General features: G+C 36.3%; 1 protein-coding gene across 3 annotated transcripts in view; it reads right to left on the reverse strand.

Moving 5' to 3' along the window:
* Positions 1-13,909, reverse strand: part of FAM13C (family with sequence similarity 13 member C) — a 171,481-nt gene that overhangs the window by 105,675 nt on the left and 51,897 nt on the right. For all 3 annotated transcript variants that reach the window (XM_007095805.3, XM_007095804.3, XM_007095803.3), the window contains one exon: positions 1,499-1,617. In XM_007095805.3, the coding sequence (XP_007095867.1) occupies positions 1,499-1,617 (119 nt within the window). The remainder of the gene's footprint in view (positions 1-1,498; positions 1,618-13,909) is intronic.

The following is a 13,909-nucleotide window of genomic DNA, read 5'->3' on the forward strand; positions in this document are numbered from 1 at the left end:
TTCTTGCTGAGAAAGGCAGTTACAAGTCTGGTAGAGGGGAGACAGTGTCACTACACAAAATTTGTTCTAGTCAGTCTAAAACAGCTTAATTTATTTTTTTTATTTTTTTAATCTTTATTCATTTTTGAGAGAGAGAGAGAGAGAGTGCAAGTGAGGGAGGAACAGAGAAAGGGAGACACAGAATCCGAAGCAGGATTCAGGCTCCAAGCTGTCAGCACAGAGCCCGATGCAGGGCTCGAACTCACAAACTGTGAGATCATGACCTGAGCTGAAGTTGGACGCTTAACTGACTGAGCCACCCAGGCGCCCCACAAAACAGCTTAATTTATAATAAGGCTTCAAATAGGAAGGAGAATGCTCCAATCAGCAGAGAAATGACAAGGTTGAGTCTTACCTGACCTGAGGTCACGTAAGAATAAACAAAAAAGAGGTGGCAACTTGTGAGAAGGGTGATTCAAGACACCTATGAATACAGTTGAAAAAAGAGTCACCTTGCTTTTGGGGTCCCTCCAAACTTTTAGGAATCTATGATTCTAAATTTAGTACTTGAATATTTTAAAGCAAAATTATATACTACAGCCAACTTCTCTGTAGTTGTTGATTCATTTAGGCTGTGCTGCCATAAAAAAAAATCTAAAGGTCGTGCTCAGAAGCACTCTCTTCCCACTGAGTGAGGGCTAAGATTACGCTGTATACAAGATCCTACCAAGACAGCTGACACAACTAGCAGCTGAATTCTTTCTTCTGTTTATTTCCAGAAGAGATTTTCCACAGACAGCTGCAATGCCAGGCTCCCATCAGAATGCCATGCCAACTTGCTGCAGACAGCTTTCCACCCACATCCCTGCCCTGGACCCAGGGCTGTCTCCAGCAGGTCTAGCAGACCAGAGAGGCCAGCCCCTGGACTGCTTCAAGTGTCCCAAGGATACTACTTGGATCAGCATTGAAGCACTCCTGGTATGCTGTAACCAGACATTTGTGGGTTCAAATTCTGGCTCAGCTTTTTCACTTGTGCAATATCAGGCCAGGGACACAATGAATCTTGGGCCTCAGGCTCCTCCATAAAATGGGGCTATAAATACTTTATGAGGAAGTGATGAAGGCTAAATGAGATAATATATAAAAAGAAACTGACTTGATGTCTACACTGTCATCACTAATTATCATTATCATGGAGGAAAACATTTCTAGCATGGAATGAAAGAGTACAAAATGAAATCAACATTTCTTTCTCCCAGACTATCTCCTGTCATCTCTGAGCTGTAAGGCTGATTATCTCCAAAATGAAGACAGTGACAGTAGGTTATTTACACTTCTCTTCAATTCAGACTCAATGATACTCTCTTACAGCCCCTTAAAGCTGCTTCTGTGACTTGTAAGGAATGCCAGCCAAAGTCGGAAAGCCTTGCCTCTTGTATGGGGGTGACAAGCACCAGCATCAGCATTTCTGGGAAAGCAACACCAGGCACAGCACAACTTCTGACAGCAAAAGACCCACCTTTGTTGAACTCGCACTGTTTCTTGGCACCTGAAAGGGTGATTTTGGGGACTCTCGTGGTCTTGCGTTCCTGTTCTCCCCCGACACTCTGGTTGGCTGGGTACCACGTGCTCTGTCTCCTGCAAGAAGAAACAGCAAAAGTAGAGGAGCTGTCAGAAGCCATCCGGTCTCTAGTGTTCCACAGTGCTCTTCAGCTGGGAGTGGGTCTCAGGGCAGGGAGCACAATACAAAACACATTCTGCCGACTATAGTTGGGGAAGGAGGCCAATAAGTGATTTGAAATTCAAGAAACCTCTTTCTGTTGGTTGCTACAAGATTACAGAATAAAGAGAAAAATAATTAAAAATCTAATGTTCAAGTGATGATATCACCATACATTAAAATTTTCACATTAAAATATTATAAAAGCATATTGAATAAATAGATATATCTGAAAATATAATTTCTGGAATATTTATAGCATTGGCTCGTTTTTGTAAAAACAAACATATGTATGAATGTACACACACATATTGAGATACCATAATCTTAACAATGACTAACTCTGAGATGTCATTTCTTTTTTTTTTTTTTCTTTTGGGGACTCATCTATATTTTTTACAATAAGCATACATTATTCCTATAATAAGAAATAAATTTAAGTTAGTCTGAAATTTAAGGAACATATCATTTTTATAAATACCAAACATGCTTGATATTCCTTCTCCCACTCCCTCTCTCTGACATGCACACACACAGAATACACACACACACACACACACACACACACACACACACTTGCCATTAGCTACACTGCATCCAAAGAAATCACTACATTGGTTATCCCATGTTGCAGTCTACTCATGAGTTTAGAAGAAGTCCAGAATGCCAAACTCTCCAGAGAATATCATAAACAAATCGAAGCAAAAATGAATCTGGATTCACTATAAAAACACACACACACTAAAAATGAAAGATTTATATACATTCAACAGCTGAACCGCTATAGTCTTTGAGCTGTGCCAAACCCCTAATAACAAGTTTTCCTAACAGCAAAATAGCCCCTCTTTACCTGATTAAAAAAAATACTAAAACTATAATCAGTAAATCCAGATCGCTGCCATCATGCAGTGAAAAAAATTCATGTGCTGCAATACAGTTGGGTCTTAGCAGTATAGTGTGGTGGCAATAGAGACCAAGATTTTCTATTCTGAGTGTGGGCTAAAGTCAGTACAAGTGACAATATGTCAAGTCACTTTTCCAAAACACTAGACTAATGTGGTGGGGCTTTTTGCCAAGTAGTCATCACAAGCTTGTAAAACAAAATTACATGGATACTTTTCTATAAGAGAGTTAAAGTGGGGAGTGGGGACAGAGATAAGGAAAGGGATTAATTATGCCACCAAAATCTTTTAATTCCATTTTTCTAAGCCTCCAGCTTCAGGCAGAAGACACTCTGGAAGTAGTAACTGCTTATGAAAAATTCTACAACTACCCCAAAACTGGCAAGTTTCTCCAAACAGTGGCTTTCAAGTGAGATAGCTCACTTGCAAGGTATGTGACCTTAGACAAGTTACATTAACTATCTGGATCTCAGTTTCCTCATCTGTAAAATGGGAATAATATTCTAAGGTCACAAAGTTGTTGAACAAGATGTCACTAGAACATCTCTTACTTCCTGTCAACTGGAGGCACACAGCAGATGGGAGCTATGAATGCTAATATTGCTTTTATAAAAATTCCTTTAAAGCTCAATATTCTGAAAGTAATGTTAAGGAAACCTCCAGAGATTTAACCCAAATAAGTTTATCAAAAACACACCTATTTTTGTGGCAGAATGCTTGTTTCATATTTCTATACTATTAATATCATTTTAAACATCATATTTAGAAGCCCAATACTTGTAGGCCTAAAGGAAAGACTCTTCTAATCTCCAAAAAGTTTAAATCTGAAATTTCCATCTTATTAAAATTTTTCCTTTTAGGAAAAAGTAGTTTTTTTTTTCTTTTTAAAGACGATGTCTTATCTAATCCTTTGAATCCACAAAAGTTTGAGAAGGGTTATAGGCCACACATGCTGGACTGCCATGGATTTTATGATTTATCTTAAAGATGAATAAGAGGGGGTATCTGGCTGGCTCAGTTAGAAGAAGATGTAACTCTTGATCTCAGAGTTGCAAGTTGGAGCCCCATGTTGGGTGTGGAGATTACTTAAAAAATTAAAAATCTTTTTAAAAAGATGAATAAATGGGGCTCTGGAGAAAGTGCCATAATCCTCTCAAGTCACAGATCTCAAAGCGTTGCAAGAGGAGAATTTTTCTCTGGCATGGGTGGATAGAGTATTTGGGGACATCTGACAATCAAGTCCCTGATTCAAGAGGAGAAAAAAATGGCATTGTCAGCCATGCTTCTGCCCACTAAGAATTTGAAACTTCAAGATGGTATGGAGAACTTGGAAAGAGTAAGGACTTTGGTATAAAGCATCCTGAATACCAACCAACAGAGCAGACTCTGATGCGAAATATAAGCATAATTGTAATGATGGATGCTGCACTTTCCAATGACAAAATGTTAGATCATGCTCCAAAGTGTTGATCTCCAAAACCTCCTCAGATCAGAAACAAGTCCAGCCTCTCTCTGAAAATGCTGAATGGGTTCTTCCTTCCAAAGTTCCTATGAGTTTGGAAAATCTCATTTGTAAGAAAAGGAATAAGTATTTTTAGTTTAGTCCCTTCCACTCTATTATCTCTTCATGGAATGGCTCCAGGTGGACCAATAACCCCAGCAAACCCCACATGGGAATCAAAACCTTCAGGTTATTCTCACTTGTAGGCTACATGTCTTCTGGCTGAGGCCCCAGGCATCATGAAGTGAAACAACACCTCCCTATTATGCCCTAAGTGAATTCCTAACCCACAGAAACCATGAGACATAATAAATACTTGTTTTAAGTGTTATACAACTATAGATAACTAAAATACCACTACCTTTTTTTTCTTGATCTAAGATACTACCAAGTATAAAAGCCAACATCAGTTTAATTAAATAACATGTTAGGAAAAAAAATAATGCCATATTAAATGCATCCATTAATTTTAAAGTATAATCAGCTATAAGAAAGGTCAAAATGTGAAAAATGTATGTTTTGGCATCAAGGAAATTCAGATCATGCCCAGCAAAACACAGTACTATGTGTGACACAAAAGCAGTCTTGCCAGTAGGACACACCAGAAAAAGCAACTTCAAGAGTCTAATCTAGAAGTTACTCAAGAACCTCATAGGAAATAGGGGAGTAAATCCCAATTCTTACTTGCTCCACTTTTAAAAATAATTTCATGATTTTCCTTAAAGGGATAAGGCAGAAAGAAAAGGGATATCATTCTAAATAAATTAATAAAACAATAGCTTCCAAAAGTATTGTGCTGCCAGGTATCATTTATTCATAAGGACATAAGGGAAAGAATATATAACAAGAACAGTAATAGTCATAGTTATTGGCCTTTATAACAGAGATTTAGCTAGACACATGAGAGACCACAACTTATCCCCCTTGGTGGGTTCACATCCTTATTCCAGTTGGGTTCCACCACCTGACAAGTGACAAGGTTAACTAGGACTGCCAAAGAAAGTTCTTAGAATAGATAGTGTACTTGTGTATGACTGAGAGTGAACATATTCTCCCTGCCAACCCCCCAAAGGTGACAATATCTGAACAAGATTAATATATTTAATTAGTTTTGCTCATTTAAGCTTCATTATATCTTTGTTTGGAATCTGCTATGACACCCCACCCCCTGCCACCTCAAAAATTCTAGAACATTAAAGCAGGATGTTTATCTTAAAATGACTGAGATATATTTTTACTCCAAAGGGAATCACCTACTATAAACCAAGGATGTTGACAGTTGAGGAAGTTATATAAAAGTGATTAAGACAATCTTGCCCCCAAAGAACTTTAAAATCTACTGTTTGACAAACACTAAAGTGTGAGAGAGCAGACACTAACTTGCTTACTTCTGTGTTAATGTACTTGCCAGATGGGCAAGTCCAAGCTGACCAATGGAAGTGAAGGAAGAAGCCAAGACCCTCCCCACCAGGCTTGTCTCCCTGGTACCTGGCCAGGCAGAGTCTGGGTGGGTACCTATATGATGAGTCATCCTACCTCTTCTCTTCCTCCCAGCCATTCTCTATCTTTTGATCTCACCTCCTGTACATCCTAATTCTAGCCTCAGTGGAGTGATTTCTTGGTTCTCTGCTATATGCAGGGCCAATCACATCGACTTAGCTCTGATATGAGTAAGGTAAGTGTCACACAAGCATTATTTCACTCATTTTCTGACCCAGGAGAAGAGGCCAGGACTGTATGCACAATGACAACAGAGAGACTGTCTGTTGGATTGAGAGGCTTGGAACCTCAGCTGAGTCAAGGAAAAATTAGCTGCCCCTAAAGTGGGAATAGTGAAATATAATATTTTGCCCTTGTTGGGATTTTAGTGAATTCAGCTGACTCTTACCGAACTTGAGAGAATCTAGTTTTGATCCAATGGCATGGCCACAACTTCAGGACCTTCCAAGTCCCCCAATTTGTACAAATCCATAACTCAGAAGAAAGAAAACAATTTCCATCCTAGTCTTAGTTTTTGCTCATCTACGCTAGCTTGCCAAATCAGAACACTACCTTTAGACCTCAAAGATACATGCATCCTTTAAATCTTCCTTTCAAGATGTGGTCAGTCAAAACATTAACTCTTTTCAGCTTCTCACAGTTGAGGTTTTATTATGTCCATTCTATTCCAAAACTGATAAAACAATTTACTTTCCTCAACTACTGGCTTAAATTGTAAATTAAACAGATTTGTAACTAATCACTCCATTGCTAATGCTTTGCATTTTTCAGAGCATGTTCTTCCCAAGTGCTCTAAATACTACATGATTAATACTTCTGATATCTCCATAGTTTTGAAAAACAAAAATATTCATCTCTTACAACAAACAGGCAATGTGTTATAAGTGACCCTATCCTATGTCACCCCAGAGTAAGTTTTACCTTAAATCTGCACACATCTATGAAAATGACTTAAAGTCCTTTTGAATAATTGGGGGTTTTAAAGACCTTTCCCTTGATTAAAAGAATTATCACATTCATTTTATAATTGGGGGAAAAGAGGCTCTGGAAGAGCTGATTAGAATATCTTCTAAAAATGTGTGTCATTATTATTTTAAGTATTCTGGATATTTAAGAAACAGTACTTAGGGAACTGTTGTTTCAGACCTATTTTAAAAATAATTTCTGGGGGCACCTGGGTGGCTCAGTCAGTTAAGTGTCCAACTTTAGCTCAAGTCATGATCTCTCAGTTCATGAGTTCGAGCCCCACATCAGTGCTGACAGCTTGGAGCCTGAAGCCTGCTTCATATTCTGTCTCCCCCACTCTCTGTCTCTGCCCCTTCCCAGGTTGTCCTCTCTCTCTCTCTCTCTCTCTCTCAAAAATAAATAAATAAATAAATAAATAAATAAATAAATAAAATTTCTGCCTACCTTCTTCACTATTTCAACACAGAAATAAAATAAATTATGGAGGAAGATAGGCATAGGTTCAAAATCCACACATATCCTCAAAGTAGGATCTCCTCTGATCCTATTTTCTTATCTGAAATACAGAGATATCATTAAGTTTACTGTTTACATTTGTAAGAATTTCTAGTAGAAAACAGATATTCAAATTATGCTATCTTGTCCACTTTCCAAATCAAATAACATTCTTTGAGTGCCTGATCTATACCCAGCACTAAACTACACACTTTTAACTTGTATTTCCTCTTTTAAAACCAGGAGGTGGATCTCACTGTGCCACTTTCACCCATTGAGAATAATCAAGTGAAAACAAGACAGGTGATATTAAGGCCAGAAATATTGTCTTTTATGCAAGTGATGCCCTCCAGAAAACCCTGAAAATTTCAGTTTAACTGATATTTATGCATTTTAAGGCTACACATTTCCCCACTATCAAAAGTACAGTGTTCCTATGAAATCTTCCAGAAGTCATGGTGGTATAAAGCAAAGCAGTAATTACCATTAGTCTATATGGCAAAATTTTTTTTATTCCCAGAACCCAAAAAGTAACCTCTCTTACACCTTTCTGATACCTTAGGACACACAAAATAAATCTAGATAAAGCACGGATGTTCACAGACCCAGTTCAAAGCTATGACAGCTTAATGCTGAGATTCTGAGTAGAATTCCCAGGAAAGCAGCTTGGTAGCACCACACTAGCTGTTCAGGGTGCATGCTCCCTCTATAATGATTCACTGTAAAACAAACACCCAATGCTATTTTCACCTTTTGCCTTTTTTCATGAAAGTAAAAATCCTCTTCAGATTTCTTCTGGTTAGTGAAAATATGTACCAATATAGGTCTTTCATAAAACTCAATTGGCATAACATGAACTTTCAAAACCCAAGGGATATCTCTATTATCATGACAGAAGACAGTGAATATTTTGTTTAACCAGCTAAAGTTGAAATATTTTAATAAACACAACTTTTATTCAATAGTCTTGAAGTGCTTTGAAATTATGCAAATCTTGATAAATTTGGGGGTAGTTGCATTATTTCAAATTGTTTCCATTCAGAGACTTAATATGTTATATTCAATATTTAATTCAAAATTGCATAAAGTAGGACCACACTGAATCTTTTGAGTTATAGAAGTCAGATCCTAGCTCTAATCTCCTGAACTCAAATTCAGAATTCTTTCCATTTTTTCAACATCCCAAATTTATTATTCTCAAGTGACAAAACTAAAACTATTATTTGGGGAGTATAGAGCCTATCAAATAGTGGAGCACTCTTCCTGAGAGATTTTGGGCAAGAAAGAGTTTTATAGAGTGAGAAGAGACAACATGGAAACAGGGAATGATTGGCTAAGAAGACAGGGGTTTCCTTATAAGGCTAGCGGGTCCTATTTTCTAGGTTAGATAAGCTAGATAAGGCTAACTTGCACAATTGTGACTAATGTTATGTTTTCTTGACAGGTGTTTTCAGTAAGTGCAGGCTGCCTTAGTTTAGATTTGTGACATGGGCTAGGCCACTGGGATGGCCTCCATTTTGTGGATCCCAATATACAAATTAACTTTATCAACTTCCTCTTTTTGATATACTCTCAGTTGTACTGCAAGTATTGATCAAAATTTAAAGTATTTGTGCCACTGTGAGCTACTACTCCTTGTCAATGTTGGAGTCAGGATGACTCTCTGACCACAATTCATAGATTAGGATATCAAAGTCCCTTAGTTGGCAGTTGTTCATCCCATTTTTTGTCATTCTAGGCACAGGAAGACCATTTGTCTCATTACCAGTGGCTGCATGCATGCCTTTAAAGCTTTTGAGAGAACACAGTGCATCCAGGTGACTATTAGAATGGCTATAAAGTGAATAATACCCAATATTTGGAGGACACTCCAATGCCGCAATCCCCAGGGACCAAACCGACTTAGAGTAAATAGATCAAAGAAAGACTTCATTGAAGCGGTTACTTTCTCAATCCAAATGGTTTGTTTATATATTTTGTAAAACAGTCTACACTTCTACAGAACTATTTATCCACCAGTGTGTTTCAGAGAAACCGAGGCATTGAAAATGGGGGAAGAGGTTTATGATGGTAATAATGACAGAATCACCAGCATCATACTAAATCCAACAGTCCACTGGAGGCTGGATAGCCCACTTTTGTAATGGTCTGAGATATATGAACAATGGTGTTGTCTTTCCAGGCCAGGGCAAGACAATAGGTTGACAAAAGAACGACAAAAACCTTCATGGTGTAAAAATTACGAAAAGGATTGTTGGAAAGGGAAGAAGAAATGGAAAGAATCATTCTCAATATTTTGTGAGGAAGCAGTCTGCTTCAACATCAGCTAGTTTTTTTCCTAGTCAGTTTGATTTTCATGTCTCTAGCATTTGCACAAGACCAGATGTCAAGTGGAGGCTTCTCCAGTTGTGAAATAAGCACCCAAGTTTAAACATCTTGTTATTTGGCAATGGTGTCTGTGTATGAGAGTACTTGGTAGATAGAGTCCTTTCCATTAATCTTAGTTTTGCAAAATCATTAGAATAAAAAGTGATTGTCTTAAAATAACAAAATATTTAAAAATGCACATGGTTAAAGACCTGATGAGAGTTTCTTTGATGGTTAAATGTAGTTATTTCTGTGGCATACAGTAATTTAGAATAATAATTGGACATTAAAGTATTGATAAATTTCTAGAAACTCTATAAACAATTTCTGGAATACCTATGTTAGTAACATATATCCATACACACATAACCTAACAAGGTTTATCATTACTTATTTGACAATGTTTCCCACATAATTTAACATATCAAATAAACCTAATTTCTTTAACATCTCTCTTTTCCAAGGTGAGATTCAAATCTTTTGAGATTTCCAGGGACCCTCTGGGATATATCAAAGTTACTTTAAGGTCAAAAAGATTCCTTTAGAGTTTGATTTGGTGAAGTTGTCAAAATGGCAAAAGGTTTGAACATTTGACTAGGTGAGACCACAGATCATTATCAAATATTAATTAACTAAATTGACAATAGAAGATTGTGAAAGGCAAACACAGGTTACATTGTTATGAATGAGACTTAGTTCCTAATATTAAGAAGACTGGGTTCTCTTAAGTAATCTAAGACCTGATATAAAAACAACATGAAACAAAGGAAATTATTTTGCTAAGAGAAAAAAAAAATCTTTGCTTTGCAGGTAGATTGCCCTAAAAGTAAAGGGAACAAACAACAAACCTTTCACAATCATTTATCCAGAGCGGACCGAATAGTACAGGAATATCTTTTTCACAGAGAGAAAACCAAATTTTAATTTTGCTTCAGGGCACTCTTAATAACAAAACTCATTTTTTTTAGGGAAAAAAAACCCTAAATCCATTCTAATCTTAGCCAGCTTGACAACAGCTAAAATTCTTTTCCTAAGATTCCTTTTCCACAAAAGTTTTACAACTTTTTATAACCATTCAGATTTTTTACTGTATTTTTTCCTTCTTTTTCACTCTGAAACAGTCACTTTCCTTTCCTTACTTATTTTTATTTTACTTTTTTGAATTTTTTAAAGTTTATTTATTTTGAGAGAAACAGAGACAGAACAAGTGGGGGAGGGGCAAAGAGAGAGAGAGAGAGACAGACAGAGAGAGAGAGAATCCCAATCCCTCTGTGCTGATAGCACAGAGCCTGATGCAGGCCTCGAACCCACAAAGCTCTGAGATCATGACCTGAGCTGAAACCAAGAGTCAGACACTTAAGCAACTGAGCCACCCAGGCACCCCTTTCCTCATTTACTTTTCATTCACAGTTATTTACTTTTACCCTTATTTTTTTTGGTAGTTTTATTTACATATATGATTATAATTATTACCATTAGAATCCTAAATTCCTAGTGAAAACTAAGAAGTAAGCAAGTGTGGACTGGCAAATTTACATATATATTTCATAATTTCTAGAAATATCTTCTTCCTCAGTGAATTTTTCAATGTGGACAGAACATGTTTACTAATAGACCAAATATCTTTAGTTCTTCTGTAAAAGGAAATAAGTAGATAATCTATGCTCAGTAGTTAATGTTTCAATATTTTATATTCCTTATAAATGATCTAGATATTCAATGTATATCCATCATTTAACTTATCTCAGTATAATATTAAGGTTTCAAGTTACCAAAAAGATTTTGTAAGCTACTTTTAAGTAGATGTACAAAAAAGGATAATTATTGTTGAAAAGTTCATTTATAAATTTTTATCTTACTTGCTTCTATTTAATTTACTTATTTCTAACAATTATGTTTAGATTACTCATGAAAAGATGATTTGCTGTTTAATGATTCATGAAATTAAGTTATCTGTTAGGCTCACAAATTCTGTAACAGAGATAATATGAGCTCCTTTAACTTTTAGTAAACCTAGGTATAATAAAAGTTGTAGGGCTGCATTATATTTAATACTGATAGCTCTAAAGACATGCCAATTTTAATTAAACCAATGAACTTAAATTAATGTTTATTTACCAAATATTATCTTAGATTAAAACAAATTTGAGAAACATTTGGGTTACTTTCTATAGTTCTATGAGTATATTTGATTTATATATATGTTTATATATAAATAGAACTCTGCACAAATTAATTTTGGCAATACCATCTAGATATAGAAATTACCACACTTTTATAAAATACTTATACACATACATAGACATACAGACAGATGTAAAGAGAGATCTTCTAGTTTTTTAATTTCAAATTTTAGCCACAAGACAGGTACAATAATGCAAAATTTTGTAGCCTCTAAAAGAAGAGTTGGATACAAATTGGTTTCTGACAGATAGAATATGTTAGGCTACCTGCTCAGATGGCTTACACATTTTTATAATATTTTTGGAGAAGACTTTTAAGATTTCTTCATATGCCTAGGCTCCAAATTGCTTTTCCTTTCTTCCCCCCTTGTGATAGAAATAACCTCCCCAAAATTTGTATTTCAAAGAGATGGCTTCTATAGATAAGAGTTCCTAGAGATGACCAAATTCAACTTTTACATCTCAAAGACACAGAAAAAGAATTCAAGTTTCTACAAAGACTTTTGTTTACTAAATCTAGAATTTTATAATACCTACAATCTTATGAGAGGAAAAGGGGATGTTTGGAGGATGGTTTTAAAAAAGGAAAAGTGGTGGTTTTAAAAAAGTCCAGAGCTGTACTTATATTCTTATAATGACTCAATTTATAAGACAAGTACAATTGTTTTTACTTCCTCAAAAATTAGGTTACAATCTGAATGGCATCAAGGATGCTGACCCTCCCAATCCAACCACTTTATCTATTTGCTTCTTTAGATAAGGGAGAAGATCTTCAACTAAGATGGAAGTCAAAAGATTCCTATGTTCTAGATTTAGAGCTTCACCCTTGGATAAAGTTTGTCTTTGTTTTTCTTTCTTTCTGGATACATTTAGCTTAGGGGAGAAAGCCTTGTAAAAAAGAAAAAAAGTTCCTATCAGGTTCTGAATGTCAGCTAACAATTTGGCTAACTTCTGACCATAAAGCTACTCAGAAATCCTTGCAAATATCTTGTCAAGTTTCAACTGGGGCAAACAGTAAACATTCCTGTTAGTATTAAACAACTCAAAGACACTAGCTTCCCAATATCCAGAGCCATTTCCAAAAATTGCCAAGAGTAGGAAAGACTTAAGACAATTCCTCTGAGAGTGGGCAACAGTAAGTAGGACCCCAACCACAAATGGATTGCAACCTACATTTCTTCCTGGCCATGTTTTGGGTTCCCTACTCTTAAGTTGCCCACATATGCAAGAACCCAACAACCTGCCTGCCCCTGCCAAGCAGAAAACTAAGCCAAGTTCTCAGGAAGTTCTTAGGACACAAAATAAGACAAACAAGAAGACAATAACTGTCCCTGGGAGACAAACGATTGACAACCAATGGGGACCTCAAAACCAAATTCATAAAAGTCTGAATTTAGAAGGGAAGGGATAACATGAAATCTTACTTTTCTCTACCAACCAGGCACTATAGAGATCTTGGAGAGCTGACTCCAATAAGAATTCTCACCTTTCATCAGCTTCTGCCAGTTTTCCCAAGATCCCATTCATAGGCTCCAAAGAGTGGTGTTTAGAAAGTAGTTCTGGTATCGACAACATTTAACAAGATTTTCCATTAATTTTAATTTAGTTTCCCCTTGGTTGTTTAAGGGAACAACTGGTAGCTATTGACTGGAGAATTCCTTGAAGTCCTGGTATTCTGAGAGATGTCCATATGGGGGCCCTCTTTCAAGTGTAGATATGGGGGCGTTTGAGTTGGTGTGGAAGAATTTGACAAAAAAATCTTTGAGGAAAGTCTTTTTTCCAGTGTCCCCATTGATTACAAACGAGACACTGATTTCTGGGCAAGCGTGTTGGTGATGGGCCTCTAGGGGAGTGACATCAGAATTTTTAGGTTTCTTGAATTGGAGCTGTTTCAGTTGTAAGGCTACTAACTTGGACTTATGTTTATAGTCTTATGGTCAATTTCAAATGGAAAGACAATTTCAATAGGGGATTAGTAAAAACAAAAATACACTATTGAAAAAAAGGAAGATAGTGGTGAGTAGAAGGAGATATGCCAGTCTCAAAAGCCTTTTGTTTTTAGGTACCACTTAGGTCTTTAATTTTTCATCAGCCTTTTGCAATGAATCTTTCAATGAAGCTATTTTGGAATGTTGAAGCCTTCTGGTGACTTCTGCATGGCAATTAAAATAGTTATCTCATTCTGTTTGTCTGATTTGGGAAGCTTCTGTTAAAATCAAAAATAGACTGAGACCAGCCTTGAACATTCCCTGAGCAGACAAAACCAATTCCCTATAATTGAAGAAAATGTTGATAT

The sequence above is a fragment of the Panthera tigris genome, chromosome D2 (genome assembly GCF_018350195.1).
Source record: "Panthera tigris isolate Pti1 chromosome D2, P.tigris_Pti1_mat1.1, whole genome shotgun sequence".
NCBI classification, from domain to species: Eukaryota; Metazoa; Chordata; class Mammalia; order Carnivora; family Felidae; genus Panthera; species Panthera tigris.